Below are 18,859 nucleotides of genomic sequence, written 5' to 3'. Positions count from 1 at the left end.
GGTGAGTGAAGGTGTCAAGGATTATCATTACTGGAATATGAATCCTGGTTCTGTGCTTGCTGGCTACAGTTGTTGAGTTTAGAAGGATGTATGTGTTATCCTTTCTGGCAGCCAGCCCTACACTGTTTTGAAGATCTGAAAGTTAAGCTGTTTTATTTCTGGCTTGTGCATAAATAAAGACATGACAAACCAAAATTTTGACCTTATTTCTGTCCATGAAATGCACGTGATTCTGAAGATAGACTTTGATTCTGAAGATAGACTTTGGTCCTGCAGTGGAAAACAGCTTTTTTTTTTTTCCTGATGGTCCTATGTGCCATGTTCTGGTACAGTGTTCTGATCTTTGTATAGAAAAATAAATAGTGATAAAGTCACACACTAATGAAGATGTTTTTGAGCATGTAACTTGAAGGGGTGGATAACCCAGTGTGCTGTTAGAAAAAAGGTTTTATACTGTTAAGAGTCTTGGACAGTGAGCACTTGATTTTAGTTCTGAGATTTTGTTTTAACTGGAAAGGCCATTGTAGGATAGTTTTGCTTTCCAAGATAACTGACAGTAAGAAGACTTTTCATTATTATCAGAAATCATAATTTGGGAACTTTAAAATACATGATGTTTACCACTTTTTTCTTTCTTGGTTCATTTAAAAGGGAAGGAATTGATGGTTATGGAGGGGTAGTTAGGTTCTTAAATAAATAAATCTCTGATTTTTGTCTTCTAAAAAAGTATCTTCCTGGAATTAATCGTTTAATAAAATATTCTGACATATTCTCAGTTATCCTCAATATCTTATTGCTGTGAAATAAACCTTGATTTTGCTGTCATTAAGACGTTTCAGAAAGTTTAGAATTTATATTCACATTTCAGATGCCTTGTGTATAATTCTTATTGTATAATTATATACAGATTACTTCACCTAAGTTGTGACAGACATATTTTTTAAGTATGACTGACTGATGGACAGATTGGGAATTGCTGAATTAATGGGCACATTTCAAAGCTTTGGCAGGGCTAAGCAGTAATTACATCTGCTGAGCCACTTGATAAGTTTTTGGAAGTAGCCCAGTGAAGCTACATCACTGTATTTCTTGAGTTTTAATATCGTACCCTACACACTTTCCTGGCTTTATTGTAGTGCACAATCCAGAGGTTGATATAGCCAAATACACACAGCTAAACAAATCAATGCATTAAAGCTTTAAACACATTGCAGATCTTCCTTTTAGATTTTCAGATGGGTCTCATCCTTCTGGGGACTGATGAAAAGAATCTCATTCCAACTTTAAAGTAAGAAACCTTATTTAAGGGTAATAAAAGACCACAGAAAGTGTCCGTGTTTGTATGGTTTCCATGGGAGGAAATGGCCTCAAGTTGCACCAGGGGAGGTTAAGACTGGAGATTAGGAAAAATCACAGAAAGGGTTGTCAAACCCTGGCACAGGCTGCCCAGGCAAGTGATGGATGTGGCACCTGAGGATCATGGTTTAGTTGTGGCCATGGCAGTGCTGGCAGAATGGTTGGACTGATTAGTCTTAAAGGTCTTTTCCAGCCAGAACAATTCTGTGATTCCATAATAAACACCATCAAGTGCCAATGTAATGGTGAGAATTTGGAGTTAAAGGAGTCATTTTCCCAACCCAAACAGTTTTATCTTTTTCTGACAGAAAAGTGCCAGTTTACCAGGAGTATGACCTGGATGGTGTCTTCTGTCTTTACTGTAGTAAAATTCTCAGTTTATCAAATAAGACAAACGTTGTTTTCCACCCCATCTTCTCTACCTGGAGCATTCAAATACTAACACTGTGAAAAAAATTGACAGAAGGTTGTAGGCTGAAGGATTTCCAGTAGAGGATATTCTGTGTAGGCCAAAAAAGTGACCATTTTTCCCGCTATCGAGGTGAGAGTGGAATATTGGTGAAAGCAAGTAGACTGAGGCACCTGAAAACATGGACTAGGAATGCTGGCAAAGAAGCCTATGCTGTGTCAGGGGTACTGGGGTTCTAGATAAGCCAAAAAAATTCCAGAGGCCCTGTGTGTGCTGCACACTTGGAAAAGAAGTTAGAGGTGATAAGTAGAAATTATCACTGCTGAAACGGAAATTCACTGAATATTTTTTCTTTGCAACTGATGTTATACTTAATGTGCCCAACATGAAAAATGTGTTAAAAAATAATTTTAGAATCAAATTGGACAGTGAAGATGGTATTGCTTCTAACAATTTGAGTTCAATTTTTCAGAAATGTATCACAACAAAAAATAAAATGACAGACATAGATTGAAACAGTGTGGTTGTTCAATTCAAAGGTACCTTTGACAGAGTGGATTTCATTTAGCTAGACCAGACAGTTTTAAGGCTGATAAAATGAATTTGAAACCAAATGAAAAGAAACTGTCACCAAATTGAACTTTGATTACTTTCTGGAGAGCTTTCAATACCTAAAAACAAGACAATAATTTAATCATCATAAGTACATTTTCACCAAAAAAAAAGGGGTTTTTTTCAGTTTTGTTTTGAAGAACACAGATGCAAAAAGAGGTTTATTACAAGCAAACATGTAGCTTTTAGAGTTATCTTAGAAAATATTAAGATTAAGATGGGTGAGTAGAAGCATTTTCAAAAAAAATGAAGCTGAGCTTATCACTTGCATTTCCTTCAACTAAACAAAATGTAACAAACAGAAGCACTTTGCTTACAGACGTGTACGTGATTGTAATAGCCTTACAGTGGCTCTGTGAGTCAAGTGTAGATCATGAACAGCATGTGCATGTATTGCTTAGGCTGATTCTGCCTATTTGTTTGTGTTACCTGTGATTTAACTCCCTGTGCATTGGAACTGATCTGAATTCACTGTTGATAGGGACTTAGGAACAGAGACATACGGAATTTGGCCACAGGGCTGTAAAATGACATTAAGGGAATGCTTACCTCTCACTGCATTTTAATTTAGGACTGGGGTTTGTTACATTAGTTCTGCTTTTGCTTAGTTGAACATAAGGGTAATTCATGCACTGATAAATAAGTTCTTTCAAATAACCTGTTAAAACTGGTAAATACCAGATTTTAATTATTAAGCATACTGTAAATAACTCTTTCTCTTACCAAATCCACGTAGTGTCCATCTTCATCTGTGCCCTCTGAAACACACATCATATTTCTCTGCAGCTGACTGCTGGCTGTGTTCAATGCAGACCTGTACTTTGCACCTTTGCTGTGTGGTCTGAAGTGGATATTTGAAGTAGGTCAGACCTTTTTTTAGCTGCTTCTGCAGGTCAGCCAGTGCGTTCTGCAACCTTTTAGGATGGCTGGCCAACATATCTCTTACTTCCCACTTTGGTGTGGCTACGTTAAGGAAACCACAGTCTCTGTGCTTCCTTCTGACAAGCATCAGGAGCTCTGGAAGATGGAGGCTCATGTCTCTCTTGCCCTTTTTTAATGCTGAGTACAATCTGTTCTGGGACAAGATCGACTTAAATGCAAACAAGATAAGAAAAAATTACCTTTTTTGTCCTTTAGTTTTATCTGTAGGAGAGAAGGTCATATGAGCAGTGGGTAACTGTTAAATGTAAAACTTAAGTGTATAAATGATACTGGCATTTTAAAAAATAACAGACTCCTAAGTGCTCAAATAATGTTCCTATGGCATTTATGAATCAAGTCACTAATATTTTAAAATGAAGCATTTTTTTCTCTTTCAAAATAAATAAACAACAGTTTCCCCTCATATACAGAAGTCAGTTCCATTAGTTTTTTTCTGTTGTCTAATTTTCTACAGTACTGTATGTTTACTTTCTTTTTTCATATTTTTTTCTCCTTTTGTTTCAGATGTAGCTAAAAGAAATTACTTGAAGTCTGTCTCTATATACAGTAGTACAGATCATTGTTTGATTTTAGACTCCTTATCTTCTATATTAAAAGGAATGAGAGCTTTCACTAGCTATGTGGACAAAGAAATTGTTTATCCTAACACAGATTTCTTCAAAGACTAAACCTTTCTAGTATAAGGAGAGAAAAAATTTTTCCTCCCATAAATTTATTTTTTGTGGTATATTGTGTGATTCATGCAATAAAGTTTCATTTTTCATTTTACCTATAAGGCTCATCATACCAAAGACAGAATTTAGAATTAAAACATGACATATTTGACTTACAGATGGCACCAGTTTGGGCAAAAAATGACAATGAACAGAAATGTTCAGAAAAATTGTGACTGAACCTAAATTTGAAGTATAAAGGAAGATTTTGTAGATGTATTCAATTCTAATTATTACAGTAGCAAAGAATTTGAAAATATACATTGATATAAATGTCAAATATGTACTTGCTGATATAACTTGCTGTGTTACTAAAGAAAATGTATATTCTCAAACAGAAATACTTTTTTTTAAAGTTTCATGACAGTAAAATGACTGAGTCTATTACCATAGTTTTGCATTTTACATTTACTTTATAATGTGAATCTAGTTTTGACTTACTATTAATTTCTATGTAAGTCTTTCTTACTGTATGGGTATAGATATTGCAGAGAACGATGCATATTTTCTTTTAAAACTATTCTTTTTTAGCTGTGCAAAGAGATTGTGGGTAAGATGAATTGCAAGTGTCTGTCTATAGAGTATGGGAGTGGGACATGCCAGACCTGACTTCTCTTCCAGTTTCACCGTTACTCTGCTAGGTAACATGGAGGAAGTTGCTTTAAAATTCTGCACCTCAACTTTCCCACTTGTGTAGTTGGAGATAATCATACTGTCCTTATAAATCATGTCACAGCTGAACAGTTCTAGGTAAGGAGTTCTAATTATTTTTTTCTTTTGAAGAGACTTGCTACTACATAGTATATAGAGTCTAGGTTAAGTGATTAAGCTGTTACCTATGTAGTATACTGCAGACTACATGATACATTGCATTTAACATGCACTTTTGTTATAAGTCATACACACAGCAATTTGTTTTGAAGTTTTTTAATTTCTCTAAGGAGAAGTGATAGTATTGCAATTAACTCTTGTGTTGGTGGCACTTAGTACTGGAGCAGATTTACAAGTGGAATTTGCAGAAGAAAAAGTTGTTATTGTCCACACCTGTAAGGAAAACTCATCCAGTGATTGGGACTGTAAGACACAGTATGAATTCAGTTTTCTGTTCCATTGCAGGTTTCCTCTGTTTCCTTAAGCAAGTCACTTCTCTGCACTTTGCAGATCTCCAGATGTACAACGGGAATAGTTGTACTTTGCCATGGGGCATGCAGCAGTTGTAAAGCTGAGCACAGTAACCTGGTAGGGCACTCTAACACTACAGCTTCAGGGCCACAGAGGTATGGTGGGTAGATGCGTGAAGCTTTGGAAAGACAAGAGAAGCTTCCAGAAATAAGTCAATGAGCTAAGAGTTTATACCATCTGTACCTGGAGCTGGAAGTATTGGAGGAAAACAAGGTGAGGAAGGCTTTTAGATGAAGAGTGCAGTGTTTTATTTTCATTCCAGAATCTCTGAACAAACTCCCTTGTGCACAACTTTTGTGGCCACTGCCCTGATACGTGAAGTTAAATGGACAAAATCTATTTCTAAGCAAAAATGTCATGCTGAGGTACACATCATATGTGTTTTTTTGATGAAGAATAAATTGCAAATGTTAAATTTACTGAAAAAAGCATATAGAGAAAATAAAACTAATTTGTTAAAGTCAAATGCTAAGCATTTACTCAGAAAATCTTTTTAAAATTGCACATTTAAATTCAGAAGTACTTCACCAAATAATGCCACCTCTGTTTCAAAGTAGTCAGAATGGAAAACTTCTATACAGGGTGCCAGTCAAATGTTACTTGAAAGAGCTGATATACAGTATATTAAATAAAAAAGATGCTGACATGGCCTTAACTGTAGTAGTTCTTCTAATTACTGAACTGTGACATGTTATATCACATGGCACAATTTAGTGTATCTTTTTTTGTCAATATATTACTCATCGTTTTACAAATTAAAAATCTTTTATAAGAAGGTAATTCATACTTGGACATAGTGTTAAAATGATGGAGTGATTTTCTTTTTTCTCGATCATCGATCTTTCAAACTTTTTCATTTAGGCATATTAATCATGTTTATTAGCTAAGTGTTGTCATAAAGAATGAAATTTTCTGTTACTTTCATATTCAATTAAAATGTTTTTTGCTTGCTGCCTGTATCTTCTTCATCACAGTGATCTATTTACTTATTCTAATTTAAATTCTTGTTCATAAATTCAAAACAAAGTCAATAGTGCAGTTACACATTTTTATAAGAATCTATAATCTAAGAGATGATATGGGACATACCTGAAAAAGGAGGGTACTTAAAATACCTTTTCACTCTAGAAAGTGTTCTGTTTTTAAAGATGGTTTGTTCTGTGGACCAGATGTGTTTCAGAATTCTCTAACATGATCTACATAACTGCTATTTAAAAGGAACTTGTTATTCAAGTGTGTAATACTCGACAAAACTACAATCTGTAAAATTGCTGCAGAACACTCTCTTTTCGGAAAACCAAACGAGTGTTCTAGATCAAACATGAGTGCTTCATTTGCTGTGCTGTTGTCTTTGTTGTATACAGGAATTACTGAGCATAACAGATATCTGGACTCTTACATGCCTGGATATTAATGATTTCCAAGCCCACCCTAGTGCCTGGCTGGTTTAACCTAGCAACATGAAGTGTTTCACTGGTGACAGCCCCAGGATAAGGCTCAGAAATGGAGGGAAAGTTATTTCAGATCAAAGATAACATACCAGCAGGATCAGGGATAAATTTAAGCTAGAGTGCCAGAGAGCACTGCAGGGACTGAATAGCAGAGTGACTCTCCACTAAGATTAACAGCAGTGAGAGACCTGATGAGCCCAAGGTTGGGTACTTATTAGTCTCTGGCAGGGATTGGATGGCCTGATTCCCCATGATAGCAGGACATTGTGATTCAGTGTCTCAGATGTTCCCTTTCTGCCTTATTTACTTTATTGTGTTTACTTGGATTGTTTTATATGTAAACATTCAGCTTTTCCTATTTCCAGAAACTACTGTTATGAAGGTAGGTGATACTAAGAGTTGCTAATACTGCTTTTTTGCCTGATGCATATTTAAAAGTTAATGTTTTGAAAAATCAGGCGTAGGTTTCAGGTGATGTGTTTGTGTGAGGTCCTTAGCTATGGTGCAGGGTATTAGCACAGTGCTAACCAAGCACAATGTGTTTTAAAGAAAAGTATACGCCATTTATGTTTTGTTTGCACCCTGTTTTGCAGGTGGGAGTGAATCCTCCTGGGATAAAGACAAGCTTCAGTCTCCCATTACAACGGGATCACAGCACAGCATTGGTCACCCCACACTGTCAGGGCAGTCGAGCCTTGGAAGCGCGCACCCCCTCAGTCCTCTCCAGCAGAATCACCTGCTCACCAACAGTATGTACTGTGCTCTTTGAGACAAAAAAGTACATGGAGCCCTGCTGGGAGGCTGGGCTTGCATTCCTTCCCATCTCCTGGAAGTGGGGCAAATGGATGGGAGTCATGAGCAACAGAAGTGTTACTTCTCCCACTGTCCACTGCACATGTGCATCCTGTCCAGGGCACCCATGGGATACAGCTGCCCTCTTTCAATAGTCACCAACTGCTGTCTTAGGGACTGTCAGTCCTTAATTGACATTCCTGTGGCCTGAAGGGGAAAATAACCGTTTGCTTAAAGTTCTAGCTGTGTGGGAAAACTCTCACCCAATTGAAGATGTTGACCACCAAATAAAAATAAGAGGGCCAGAAATAAATGCACAATGTCTAGTTGAAAGCAAACAGAAGGAATCTCTCTGCATTGTCTTGTCTAGATGTGCTAAATGTGGGCAAGGTCATCCATTTCACTGAGATATTCAAACTAACTGGAATAAATTAGCACAGGTTAAGTTTGGATTTGAAACTTTAAGCTCCCTTCAAACCCATCTCATTTCCTTCCCTTAGGATGGCACAGATGGGATGCCAGAAGTTCCCCGTCTTCTTTGTGCCCAAAGAGGGAAGGAAGGGAAAAGAAAGTTATTCCAAGAAAGATGTTCAAGATTAATATTTTTAAAATTAGTGAGGAGTAAAGTTAATTCTAAAAGATGGTGATTTATGAAGAATAAAAATGTCACTATTTCTGAATTATTTTTGTTTCTTTTAGCTCTTCATCCTCAAAGCATTGAAAATTAGTTAAAAAAAAGGACTGAAAAGATGGTTATTTGGGGAGGCAGCATGGATTCTCCAAGGGGAGATCCTGTTTGACCAACCTGATAACCTTCTATGAGGGTATAACTGGCTGGCTAGATGAGGGGAGAGCAGTGGATGTTATCTATCTTGACTTCAGCAAGGCTTTTGACACTGTCTCCCGTAACATCCTCATCAGAAAGCTCAGGCAGTGTGGCTGGGATGAGTGGACAGTGAGGTGGATGGAGAGCTGGCTGAATGACAGAGCCCAGAGGGTGGTGATCAATGGCACAGAGTTGAGTTGGAGGCCTGTGGCCAGTGGAGTTCTACAGGGATCGGTTCTGGGGCCAGTCTTGTGCAACATCTTCATCAATGACCTGGATGAGGGGACAGAGTGTCCCCTCAGCAAGTTCACTGATGACACCAAACTGGGAGGACTGGCTGATTCCCCAGAGGCTGTGCTGCCATTCTGTGGGATCTGAGGGTTGGGCAGAGGGGAACCTCATGAGGTTCAACAAGGACAAATACAGAGTCCTGCATCTGGGAAGGAACAACCCCACGCAGCAGTACAGGCTGGGGATTGACCTGCTGAAGAGCAGCTCTGCAGAGGGAGACCTGGGAGTCCTGATGGATAATGAACTGACCATGAGCCAACAATGTGCCCTCATGGCCAAGAAGGCCAATGGCATCCTGGGATGCATCAAGAAGAGTGTGGACAAGAGGTTGAGTCAGGTTCTTCTCTACTCTGCCCTGGTGAGGCCTCATCTGGAGCCCTGTGTCCAGTTCTGGGCTCTTCAGCTCAAGAGGGACAGGGAACTGCTGGAGGGAGTCCAGCACAGGGCCACCAAGATGATCAGGGGACTGGAGCATCTTCCTTATGAGGAAAGGTTGTGGGAACGGGGGCTGTTTAGTCTACACAAGAGGAGACTGAAGAGGAATCTCAATATTTACAAATATCTAAATGGTGGATGTCAGGAGGTTGGCACATTTTTTTTTTCTGTTGTATCTAGTAACAGGACAAGGGGTAATGCAAAGAAGCTGAAAAAAAACCCCTCTATTGTTGAGGTGACAGAGCCCTGGCCCAGACTGACCAGGGACGTTGTGGAGTCTCCTTCTTGGGAGGTCTTCAAAGACTGTCTGGACACGTTCCTGTGTGACCTGATCTAGGTGAACCTGCTTCTGCAGGGGGATTGGACTAGATGATCTCTAAAGGTCCCTTCCAAACCCTACCATTCTATGATTCCATGAAAGTTGATTTTCTGTGTTAGTTTTAATGAAGAAATGGTATTTCGAGCTCCTTACATAATTTTAGGAGCAGATAGTTCCTTGTTGCCTTGGTAGAGCCCCAGACTTGAACAAATCAAAGCTATTGAAATGACTCCTACAATATGGATCAGCTTTGTTTGTGGGAATGTATGGCCCTGAGCATTATGAGTTCAGTGTCAGTAGTTAAGATCACAGAACTCAAACTCACTATAGTTTATCCTTTCTTTTAATATTCTTAAATAATTAACACCTGTATATATTTTATATATAGGGATATTGTGTTCTTTAAAGAAAAATATATTCCAGTACATTTTGTAGTAGGCAAATGTCTATAGGGCTGTTAAAGAATTCGTTGAATGTCAGACGTTATGTCCAATGATTTGCAAGTGTAGGATATATTTTCTTCGTAGTCCTCTCAAATGTTTGACGGATTGTGTCTTAAAACTGGTGATGTGCTGTTAAATTCTGTTTGTAGTTTGCATTTAGTTTGCATGTCAATTGGACTTTAAGTAGACATACAACTCGATGTGGCCAGATGGTGTCTGGGAGTTTTGGAACTCTATAGAGTAAGAGGAAAGATTATTGAGCTGTTAAGAGAGATATGCAGGAGAACAAAAGCTTATGGATGTAAGCACTGAAGGAGACTGTCAGTATTGCTTAAAGTGAAGGGAGAAGTATGTTTGCTTTGCTTATTACCTATAGTAATTAATATTGTTGTGTATCATCATATAAAATATATAGTGAATCATAAGACATCACAGTTGTTGATCATGATATAGTCAAGCGAAACAGAAATAGTGTGGGAGCTCAGAATACACAGTTCTGTCTTTCGTGGTGGGCACAGTGGTGCTTTTGTATCACTATAGTCAAATTGTATTGCAATAACATTGCAATTGTATTGCAATATCATGGGTTCTGTCATACACCAAAATAATGACTGGCTTTCTCCTTTAAAATAGTTAAGATGGAGCCAAAAGGTAAAAAAAACCCCATTTAGAAATAGTTAATGTGAATAGGATATGGCTATGACAAGCTTTATGATTACGTTATTTACTACTTATACCTGAATTTTTAGATGAGAATTTTTAATCTAAATTTCATTTAGAAGAATGATAAGACATTTTATCTGGCAGGGTGATTTTTTCTGCCAAAAAATCCCAACATTTTGGATGGCCAAAGGTAGCTATCTTCAAGTGGTCTCTAAAGAATTCTTAAATGCAAACTAACCTGAAACAATTTTTTCATTGAATTGGTGTCTTGGTCTTGCCTTCCATTGTAGTCATTGCTAAATACACCAAGTAATACACATGCTGAAATAGATATTAATGAAACATGAGAATCCAGTTCTTGCTAGCAGTAACATCATCTTTTTGGCAATGTCAAGATCTGCAAGTTGGTCCAAATGAATTTCATGCCTTCTTAAATTGCACTGTATCCATAGCAGAAGACAATTTAAAGTGACTTTTTGGAAATTAAAACCTCTGGCAATGATTTTAATCTCTCATTACATCTTCCAGTTCACAGACCTTCTGTATGGTAGTTCAGTAGTGTCTGTGGTCCAACCCACAGCTTCCTATATTCAAGAAATAGTCCTAATGTAGGAAATCCAGTTTCACATAATGTTGGAAAAACATGCAAATATCTACATGTTTTTCATTTTTTTTCTTTGTTGCTCTTAATAAAGAGATCACTGAACTTATGCTATTGTATATTCATTTTACTAATATTGTGTTACTTTACATCTGGAGGTTTCTTTCCAAGTACGAACCACACAGCCTTTTCTGGAATGCAATCACAATTATTCCCTACAGAACTTCAAAATTATTAACACACAATAATGCTGATTTTGACAAGTCAATGTTCAAGTAGACTTGAGATACTAAAAATGAAAGTGATGGGTTATAAACTGCAGGACTGACAGATATAACCTGCCCATGCTCTCTCTTAGGGATAGACCTGCCATTTATGATGATGCCTCACCCTCTGCTCCCTGTCAGCCTACCTCCTGCCTCAGTCGCGATGGCTATGAACCAGATGAACCACCTCAATACGATAGCGAACATGGCTGCAGCTGCCCAGATGCACAGTCCTCTGTCCAGGGCAGGGGCCTCTGTTATAAAGGTAAGAGTCATATGTGAGAGAAAAAATAGCTTTTTGTGGCTAACAAAAGCATTTACAGTGACTTTTCTAAAGGAAGATAAAGAAGCTGTGGTCTTACGCTGCCTATGGCACACCTGATCTGCTATTCCCGATAGTGCTTCAGTCTGAGGAAATACCCACGGGTACCATCAAGGAGTTAAGATGCTTTGTTCTATCTACAAATCTGTAATGTAATTAAAAACAGATACTAAGACTCACTAGAGGCTAGGGGAATAGGCAGTGCTGCATCTGTTAAAGCTACAGCTATTTTAAAGTGCTCTTTATAATCAAACTTAATGTTATACTTAAAAGAAAATGCTACAGAATGTAACAGGAGCCATAGTGCAGTGCAATTCCAGAAAAGGTTACTAGCAGAGAAAATCATCAGAAGTACCTTAGTGAGTATAGCCTCTGGTAGCCACACTTAAATTTCTTTCTGACTGAGTAAAATATGTTTATACCTTTGAAGGCCTTCTGATAGTCGCTTCCAGGATGACTGTTAAGAAAATTTCATACCTGTGTTGAGAGCTGAAGTCCTACCACGCACTAAAACATATGCTGAGACAAGAAATTTTCAAAGTCAAAGGATAGAGGATGCATATGTAGGATTGGTGCTATGGGATTCTCTGAAACACAGTGTGTTCTCTTTTACTGAGCAAAAGTTGCAGGTTTTATCAGTGTTAACTTCTGTGTATACTTGCATATTTCTTGTTGGCAAAATTTGGTCAGTTTTGAAAGGTAGTTATTTTAGTCCATAGTTCTTTGATTTTAAATCTAGGAGTCTATAGAGCTGTCTGTTCTGCAAAATACGTGTATCCCCATCATTGCGGAATCACGGAGTTCTTTATTCTAATAACTTTCACTGATTTGGTGAACTTAATTTCTTTATCTTTGTTGTAAAACATCTTATTTATAGAATATGAATATTTTATCATTCAGAAAGTTACTGTTGTCAATAGTACAGGCCAGTTGTGAGAATAAATTAGTCAGAATTGTCTTGTACTTTTTCTGTTGTCACAACTTGCCCCACTGCAGGAGATTTTGTTTCTAAATTGAGCAGGGAAAGGGGCTAGTTGTACACAACTACGTGTTTGTTTTTCATACCTGTATTTAGTGATAGCAACATACTTTCAAGGAAGAAAGACGCTCTCTTCTGTCACATTACAGTCTCATAAAATACAACATCTGTCTATTGCTGAGGTTCTGGAGGTCTTTGTTTTCCTTCTGATCTTCTTCCTGGCACTGAGCATCACCAAAATTGCCTAAGATTGGGTTTTTGTCTTTGCTGAGAGCCCCCTTCCAAGTTAGGACAAATGTTCCTAATGCTTTGATTTTCTTTACATTTTGTTTTCTTGGATTCTGACAGGCTTGGGAGGGTCACACAACACACAGACATTTCCCAGTTAGAGACTCTTTAGGATTAAGATCTATAAAAATTTCTCCTTATCATCAGTCTGTCTATACAGTTGTTGGCTGAGTTGGAGAAACATGGTATCTCTGATGTCCAACTGTCCATTAATCAACACAAGTCCTTGAATTGTTAGAAATTAATTGAGCTTCTCTTTGTTCCACTCAGTACTCCTTCACTATTCAGAGACCTCTGGAGAAAATCGTGGCTTAAATACAGCAGTGTGACATTTGTAGCAGCAAGAAGACTGCATAAGCTTTGATTATATTTTAAATACTATCAGCATGTCAGAATGAAGATTAAATATGATTTATAAAAAAAGCTAGATCTTTGTAATAAAAATTTTGCAAGGAGTTCAGGTTTTAAGGATATTCTTTATGCACAATATCTCCGTCATTCTAGTGGGAATTATTTCCTTTAGACGATGTAGAGGAAGATACACCAGTAGCTAATGATGAAGGTAAAATGTGCATCCACTCCTGTGTCACTCTCACCTGTCAAGTGATGCCACATCTTGCTCTTGTTTGATCTGGGTGCTGAAACTGTGGATGAATTTTATTGTAGTGTGAGGCTCCTTTTGTCCTTTCCCTCCCTCATGTGCAATCATCTGTCTCCGAACAACTACTAATTGAGATTGAAATCCTTGTACAAAACAAACTATGTTAGAAGAAAAGGATTGCTGCTGTTGTTATCTGTCAGCAATATTACTTTTATTTTGTGACATTATTTAAGTGCATTTCGTAAGTACAAGAAATGGCTGCTTTTATAGAGACTGCAATTCCAGTCTCTATAAAATGTTGTAAGCTCATGCTGTAGCTTAAAATGGGAAAAATGAATATATTGAGTGTGTATCTGTTTCCATATTCTGATGACGAAAATACCACTTGCCCTGTTTTCTATAGGTGTGAGAATAAGCTGCTTTATAAAGATTTTCAATGAAGTCATTATGCTTTTTATATCACGTTTGCCATTTAGAAATAAGCTGTTCTACCAAGATATGCATGATCAGCAAAGTTAACGTTTAGTGCTCCAGAAAGAAATGTCATAACTATGAAACTTGATTTCTTCCTGACAGGAACACTATAAATTAGGCAGGCACAATGGTCAGGCTCACACAACCTTCTTAGCCATCTATAATATGATCTGATGTGATGATAGCAGCACCTGCTTAGCAGGGCTATAGCTACAGTTCTGACAGTGCTCTGTAATAAATCCACTCTTTTAGGGATTTACTGCACATGTGAAAGAACTTGCTCTGTTTGAAACTTGGCTCAAATGGCTCTGAAGAATCTGTATAGTTGACGATCTCATATGGCGAAACCAAACTATGCCATCAGCACTGACTTCACCACCCTCTCTCCCTCTTGTGTCTACTCTTCATTTTCCAGAGCTATTCTTCAGCTGGATTCCCTCTGCATACCACTCACTCATCTAGGTGTAAAATGCTTTGCCAGCCCATTCATGAGGACCAGTCTGGGATGTGTTTAGCTGAAGTACACTGAATCATAAGCTAGAAACAGTAGTGAATAAATGTAGTAGTTCATTGTTATTCAATAATTCTCTTCCTGAAATTCAGGAAAAATGTACTCAGTGACAATATTTTCAGGGCTGGAGAAGCAAAGTTTGAATGGGCCCTTTATACAAAACTGAAAGGATTTTTTTACTGAAGTTTATAGAACAACTCAACTCCAGAGAGCAATAACTCCATTATGTTAAGATTTTGATTTTGCAGTGGACCTATAATGAATATGACCAATTATGTAACAAATGAATATGGATGTTAATATGCATTCACAGCATACTGTAGAATTTATCATAAAGGAGATGTTAAGATTTATGCTGAGAATGCAAACTGAATGGAATGCTGGAAGCACGCCTATGTCTTAACAGATCATTGAAATTAAATTGTGTCCAAAGGAATTGAGACCTCACAGCACATAACATGAACGGCAAACAGGCAAAGAGGTGTCACAACAAAAATGAGAATAGCTGTTCTGTTCATTGAGAACCTCCAGGTCAGACCATGCATGTGTAACAACTCTCTGTCCACGGTAGCGTGAGGCCTCAAGCTGCAGATCCTCAAGCTGTGAGCAATAAAGGCATCAGGAGTATTGAGGTGATGCCATTGAGCTTAAAGTCTCCATTTATACATGTTAAGCCAGAAGGGGCTTAGCTGACTAAAACCATGTTAACTTACACAATTTCAGCCAAAAGGTGTCGAGGAGGTGGGGAGAAGGTTTGGGTGTAGGAAGGTATAAGGAGGGATAGCAACAGCCAAGTGTCTGGTGCTGTAACTATGGGAGTCTTTGTATATTTGCTGAAAGGCCACATTCCCAGATGTCCTTTGAAACAGGTTGGTGGGAGATACTGTGGTTAGAGTGGGGCTTGAAGTTGTGGGAACCAAATCCAAACCAGGAGCCTTAAGCCGCTTCCTTTTGTGTCAACAGTTCGAAAGAGTACTGAGAGTAATGAGGCAAAATTTTATCCCAGAGATTTGAGAGACTCTTTTACCCTTTTCTCCCAGTTTTTCCCTTACTGCTTCTTCCATTCACACCACAGATTTTGCAACTTCCTTGCTCCTCTTGCCCATGTCTCACCCTTCCTCCTCCATCTCTCCTCCTTCTCATCGGTCTCTCTCCCTTTCTGGCTCTCTTAACAACCTCTTCTGAGCTGAGATATGTACTTCTCCTGAGTGGGAGTATTTCTGCAAATTGATTTCCTGCTGCCCATTTTTCTTCTGTCATCATTCCCTCATGCTTGCTGTATTTTTACTTTAATCTTACTCCTTTTTATCTTATTTCTTCATTTATCCAGGTCCCAATTAGGAACAAATGGCTTTTTTTTTTTAATGCCACTGGAAAACACAGAGAAAATAAATTGAAATATAATAAAATGCTTTATTTTAAAAGCCTCTCATGTTTCATTCAGAATTTCACTCCAATGTTCTTTAGAAACAGACCAAAATCCTCCCTCTTCACCCCACTCCACCCACTCCTCCCACAAAAGGACATTTTAGGTGAAATGCGGTTTTTTGTTCTGGTAGAGAAACTCAAGTCTTGTACTTCACGTCCACTGTACACAATTTTTGTCTGAATAGTTTGATTTACTGAAAAACAGAACAAAGCATTATCTGTATAGTGTGATCTAGACATGCCTTAGAGATTTTTGAGTCTCCTTTTTCTTGTGTTCTGTTCTTCTCCTGATTTTGTGAGACTGTTAAAGCATTTGTAACGGATGTATATGACATATTTTAAATTCCCTAAAGAGAATACAGATGGGCTGTGTAATTATTGCTGAGAGGTGCTATTTTCTGTGTGCTGTACAACTCATATTCTTAATATTTACCTGACAGCCAGAAAAATGTGGCCATCTCAGAATACTCTGAAACCATTCTTCTCAGTATAAAAAGATTTCTTGCAAACAGAATTTATAACATTTAATTTCATATCTCTCTGTGCATTCAACTCATTCTGAATTGTTTTCAGGCTATTACAAGATTTATAAAATTAAACTTCCATGAAATTTATTGTATTTTCCTCATTATTAGATTTATTTTGTCCTGCTTCCTAGCATGTGTTCATTGCTGGCAGCTTATTGCTGAAATGGGACTAGAATACATTAGGGGAGTGACAAGCAAGACAAGTTTAAGTTTGCTTATTCATAGGCTGTATATTTAGCAAAGGAGAAATGAGTGTGCAGTTTTCTATCTTTTTATTCACTCACACAAAGAAACTACGATCTTGGGAGATGTTAGGGTCCCTAGAAATTGCATATCCTTCTCTCCACCTTTGCAGGGAGGTATATCTGTCCCTACAACATCAAGAATGTCTTGTTTGTTAACACTGAGTCACCTAGTTGCTTGGTTAAAGAATGAGCAGTGAATACTTATATTAAACTTGCAAGTGGGAAAAAATACAATAAGAAGCAAATCCATCTCTTCTTTTTTAAAGCTTGCAAGGGAATATTGTTAGGCCAAGCACATACTCGCTTTTAGTTCTGGCTCAGGTCTTTTTATTATTGGCTTAGTCATTTGCATTTGTACTTAATAACTAATATAGCTATAAAGTAGATTAGATATAGCATTATCATCATTAGCTCTGGGAGTGCCTTTCTGTCATTCAGTAGCAGCACCGGATGAAACAATTCATAGGAGGGTTACAAGTGAAAAGTTTCCACTGCAAGATGCTTTCCAGTTTTAGTCAATATTATACTTCCAAAGTAAAATGCAAAGGTAAAGTCTTAATATAGGAGTGAAGGTTGTTTTCACAGTGGCTGCTAATTTAAGATGTGGTGAAGAAGGAAGCTCTTGTTTGGCTGTTTACCAATACCATCTGATTAGCTGCAGTTTTCTGTTTGGCTGAGCAGCTGGCAATTAATGAATTGATAGGAAGTAGTCACAAGGTAATGGAATTAGCAAGTGAACATCTGGTATTAAAAATCAGTAAACATAGAAGAGTTTTTATGATTCCTTAAATTCGGTGGGAAAATAATTGCCTGTTGACTATTACTGAAACAACTATATGTCCACAGTGAAAAAAATTGCGATTTTAAGTGGTAAAGTACATATTTTAAGTGAATGACTTCCCAATACACTGCAAAAGATGAATGGGATCCAGCTGGCTTTCAGACATACAGATCCTATCTTAGTTTTCAGACCAGCTGTTTACCTTGTTCATCTCCAGTTCTTACAGCAATTGGAGATACTGTAAGTAGCTCAGAAGATCAACAAGTCATTCATATTCTTTTTGTGTGCCCATTTCCAGACTGAGGTGATTCAAAATACAAACTTAACCACTGTTCTCTTGCCCAGAAACAGTGACTCTAACTGTGGTATTTCTTACTGGCCAGTGCCCGGCATGATTTCAGATTTAGCATAGCTCTTGCTTCCTGTGTCAGGATTATTCTTTTTCTTTGAAAAGCCTAAACACCAATTATGTATTGCTTTTGTCAATAATTAATGCATTAGTTAAAAACTTTTTAAACTTTAAAACACTGTTAAATATGTAGTTGTAATTAGAATTCAAATAGCATTAGTATCAGCAAAGGTCAGTTGGAAAGAAATATGTCTTAGATATAACCAAAGAAAACCAAAACATTAGCAATCCATTTCTTTGCTAGCCTAAATTGTGTTCATCATTCTTATTCTTCACTCTCATTGAGGATGGAATTCATTCAGGGAGATAGGAGTATTGATATCACAGGCATGAAGGTGAGGTAGTTTTGGATTGGAGGTGAGGCGATCTACAGCCAGTCTGGTGGCTGACTGCTTCTGGCTTCACAGACCCCTCCAGAGAAAAAGGACTCTGATTTCCAAACATTTTTTTTAACTGCATAGTCCACTTTGAGAATCTGGTAGTTTGGCAAACAATGGGAGATGAAGATTTGGCACGATAAATGTTCCAGTGAAGACCTAGTTTGCAAATTAATGTTGGAACATTTATTCTGTCGGAGCCTGTGAACTGTGTTTTTCCGGTGTGATCCTCAGCTCTGAATCTTTCTTACAACAGCTGAAGACTCTAGACTAGACCTAAAGACAGTAGAATCCCCATTTTTCCTTCCTCTCCACTTCATTAGTGAGGTCTGGTGCATTCCAGATCTCCTGCCACTGCAGAGCCCTGTAGAGTACAGAAGCAGCACCTCAATTAAATATGAAATATCAAGATAAATGTCTGAATAAAACATCCAGGACTCAGACAAACTTCCAAAATCTGCTTGTCAGCAGTGAAATGCCATTAAATCCTCTAGGAACTCATTAATAGATTAACATTTGGAAGAGTAATTACATCTAGATTAGAACTAAGAACAAAGAAAAATAAAGGAAAATCCAGCAGCATCATTTCTCTAAACTCTTGACACAAAATGAAGAT

The 18,859-nt window shown here is 37.7% G+C and overlaps 1 protein-coding gene across 2 annotated transcripts in view; it reads left to right on the top strand.

The window, feature by feature from the left end:
• DACH2 (dachshund family transcription factor 2) overlaps positions 1 to 18,859 on the top strand; it is a 278,192-nt gene that overhangs the window by 201,819 nt on the left and 57,514 nt on the right. For both annotated transcript variants that reach the window (XM_062006544.1, XM_062006543.1), the window contains exons 4-5: positions 7,259 to 7,414; positions 11,394 to 11,566. In XM_062006544.1, the coding sequence (XP_061862528.1) occupies positions 7,259 to 7,414; positions 11,394 to 11,566 (329 nt within the window). The remainder of the gene's footprint in view (positions 1 to 7,258; positions 7,415 to 11,393; positions 11,567 to 18,859) is intronic.

Source organism: Colius striatus, chromosome 13 (genome assembly GCF_028858725.1).
Source record: "Colius striatus isolate bColStr4 chromosome 13, bColStr4.1.hap1, whole genome shotgun sequence".
Taxonomy (NCBI): domain Eukaryota; kingdom Metazoa; phylum Chordata; class Aves; order Coliiformes; family Coliidae; genus Colius; species Colius striatus.
The sequence above is the reverse complement of the archived record's forward strand: the minus strand, read 5'-3'. Positions and strand labels throughout refer to the sequence as shown.